General features: G+C 51.9%; 1 protein-coding gene across 3 annotated transcripts in view; it reads right to left on the bottom strand.

Moving 5' to 3' along the window:
* SPTBN4 (spectrin beta, non-erythrocytic 4) overlaps positions 1–3,428 on the bottom strand; it is a 117,880-nt gene that overhangs the window by 51,247 nt on the left and 63,205 nt on the right. For all 3 annotated transcript variants that reach the window (XM_077982781.1, XM_077982780.1, XM_077982779.1), the window contains one exon: positions 1,728–1,930. In XM_077982781.1, coding sequence (XP_077838907.1) covers positions 1,728–1,930 — 203 coding nt within the window. The remainder of the gene's footprint in view (positions 1–1,727; positions 1,931–3,428) is intronic.

Below are 3,428 nucleotides of genomic sequence, written 5' to 3'. Positions count from 1 at the left end.
GTGGGACAAAGGAAGGAAGGATCCAGGCCTGGATGGAAAAGGGGGCACTAAATGATGAGTGCATCCCCTATTCTTGCATCCTCAAGAACAGAATTTCCATAAAAGTTTCTTTTAGAAACTTGCAGCCTTGTCCCAGATAAATCTAAGGAAAAGATGTCTGAGCCCTAAACAGAAAATGGGTAACAGTCTTGGGGCTGGAGGTGGCACAGTGAAGTGACCAGGGATGCTTTCTGTCAGAAGACGGGAAGACAGAAGGAGGGGTACTGGGTCCTCTTCTGGCCTGGATCATGCCAGAGAGAGCCAGAGAGCTTGAGCGGAGAAATTTAGGGTCACCAGGAGGAGCAGAAACAGCTCTAATGATGGACAGAACTGGGTCTGGAAGACGAGAAGGGACTTCCCATGATGGCTGGAGGTGGTGGTGCTGTTTTGTTCAGGGCCTACCTACAATAGTGCCTGGCACACAGCAGGTGCTCAATAAATGTCTTCGCTTGATTAGTGCAAGGACAGACAAGAGAGTGGTGGCAAGAGACAGATGGTGACAGAAGCAGAGAACAACGAGGTTCAAGAGATGAGAGAGACACAGACACACAGACACTCACTCTGCATGCTTCCGAGAGTAGCTGGGGCCAGGCAGAGGTGCTTACACAAAATATTTGACAACCAGCCTGGCAGGGGACACGGTCCCATCTGGAAAGCTGGAGCGCACCTGTGCCTGGTCTCTAGCTGCTGGATCTGGGGAGTTCTGGGAGTTCCCAAGGAGGCTGCAGAAGAGCAGGAGAGCAGGAGGGATAATGGGGCATCTAGGGAAGTAAGTTAACCATTTTTTTTTTTTTTTTTTTTGGAGTGGAGACAGAGTCTTGCTCTATCCTCCAGGCTGGAGTGCAGTGGTGTGATCACAGTTCATTGCTGTCTCAATCTCCCAGACTCAAGCAATCCTCCCATCTCAGCCTCAAGAGTAGCTGGGACTACAGGCACACATCACCACACCCAGCTATCTTTTTTTTTTTTTTTAATTTTAGAGACGGGGTCTCACTGTGTTGCCCAGGCTGGTCTGGAACTCTTGGGCTCAAGCAGTCCTCCCGTCTCAGCCTACCAAAGTGCTGGGATTACAGCTATGAGTCACTGCACCCAGCCTAACATTTTAACAACAGGACCAGCTATCGAACGCTGAGGGCAAGCTTGAGGAAGAAACCTTTCATTGTATATCCTTCTGTATATTTTGGGTTGACAGCCTCAGGTTACCTTTTCACAATATATCCACTTAAGGCCAGGTGCAGTGGCTCATGCCTCTAATCACAGCACTTTGGGAGGCCGAGGCAGGTGGATTACCTGAGGTCAGGAGTTCAAGACCAGCCTGGCCAACATGGTGAAACCGTGTCTCTACTAAAAATACAAAAATTAGCCGGGCGTGGTGGCTTATGCCTGTAGTCCCAGCTACTGTGGAGGCTGAGGCAGGAGAATCACTTGAACCCAGGAGGTGAGGGTTGCAGTGAGCCGAGATCGTGCCACTACACTCCAGCCTGGACAACAGAGCGAGACCCCATCTCAAAAAAAAATCCACTTAAATCAAATCTAAGACAACATGGAATTAAATAGAAATAGGAAAGGGCCACAGAGAAGCAGAAATCGTGATGAAAGGAGCGGGACCCTGGCCTCCCACACCACTCCCCTATGCTGGGCCCCATCTTCTGCCCCCTCCCTGGGGTGGACGGGTCTGGGGGACCTACTTTTCCAGCAGCCGAGTCACAGCCTCCTGAGCCTGCTCCCCATAGATGTTGCCCTGCCTCAGCAGGCCCTCCGCAGCCTGCACGGCCACCTGCATCTTTTGCTGGTTCAGCTCCATGGTGGTGAGAAAATCCCGGTGCTGTTTCAACGCCTCCTCCACCGATTCCACTGTGCCCGGGAGCTCCGCACCAGACAGCGCCATCTCCTGGGGAGGAGGGAGCATGGTGCAAAGGTCAGCCTCATTCTATTCCAGGACCTGGGAGAGGCTGCCAGCCTGGCTTGTCACCACTCCCCGCAACCTTACAAGCATCGAACATTGCAGTTGTGGTCCCACCTCGGGGCCGTTGTCCATGCTGGTGTCTCTGCCTGGCAGTCTGTCCCTCCAGATACCCCCATGGCTGGCTCTTTCACTTTCTTCAAGTCTCTGACCACCCTGCCAAAAATACCAACTCCCACCCCAGCCCTATCCCACTATCCTCCTGTATTATTTCTTTCTGTGGGGGGAGGGAGCCGACGGAGATTCACCCTGTTGCCCAGGCTGGAGTGCAGTGGTGCAACCCAGTTCACTGCAACCTCCACCTCCTGGTTTCAAGTGATTCTCCTCCCTCAGTCTCCCAAGTATCTGGGATTACAGGTGCATATCACCAAGCCTGGCTAATTTTTTGTATTTTTGGTAGAGACGGGCCTTCACCGTGTTGGCCAGGCTGGTCTCAAACTCCTGACCTCAGGTGATCCACCTGCCTTGGACTCCCAAAGTGCTTGGATTACTGGCGTGAGCCACCGCACCTGGCCAACCCTCCTGTATTATTTCTCATAGCATATACCTGGCAATATTAGCAATGCATTGACTTATTTACTCTCTCCTCCCCCACGTACTAGAATGTCAACCACATGAGGGCAGGATTTTGTATTTTGTTGCCTGAGGTGTGCTCTGCCCCAAAATAGTGCCCAGCACAGGGGAGGCACTCAGTAAATATTTGGTTAATATGAAGACTGAAGCCTGGGCATGGTGGCTTATGTCTATAATCCCAGAACTTTGGGAGGCTGAGGCGGGAGGATCACTTGACCTCAGGAGTTTGAGACCAACCTGGGCAACATGGTGAAACCTCATCTCTACTAAAAATACAAAAAATTAACCAGGCGTAGTGGCACATGCCTGTAGTCCCAGCTACTTGGGGGGCTGAGGTGGGAGGATTGCTTGAGCCCCATAGGTCAAGGCTGCAGTGAGCCGTGATCGTGCCACTGCACTCAGGCCTGGGTGACAGAGTGAGGTCCTGTCTCAAAAAAAGAAGACAACTAAACTGGGTACTGTGTGAACTCAAGGAGGTTCTTTTCCCGCTGGGGTTAGTTTCCTAACTGGTAAAATGGGTGGGTCAGGGCCAGGCACAGTGGCTCACACCTGTAATCCCAGCACTTTGGGAGGCCAAAGCAGGGGGATTGTTTGAGCCCAGGAGCTGGAGACCAGCCTGGGCAGCATAGACAGATCCCGTCTCTATTTTTTTTTTTTTTTTTGGAGATTGAGTCTCATTCTGTCGCCCAGGCTAGGGTGCAGTGGTGCGATCTTGGCTCACTGCAAGCTCCGCCTCCCAGGTTCACGCCATTCTCCTACCTCAGCCTCCCGAGCAGCTGGGACTACAGGCACCTGCCACCATGCCCAGCTAATTTTTTTTTTTTTGTAGTTTTAGTAGAGATGGGATGTCACC

The sequence above is a fragment of the Macaca mulatta genome, chromosome 19 (genome assembly GCF_049350105.2).
Source record: "Macaca mulatta isolate MMU2019108-1 chromosome 19, T2T-MMU8v2.0, whole genome shotgun sequence".
Taxonomy (NCBI): Eukaryota; Metazoa; Chordata; class Mammalia; order Primates; family Cercopithecidae; genus Macaca; species Macaca mulatta.
The sequence above is the reverse complement of the archived record's forward strand: the minus strand, read 5'-3'. Positions and strand labels throughout refer to the sequence as shown.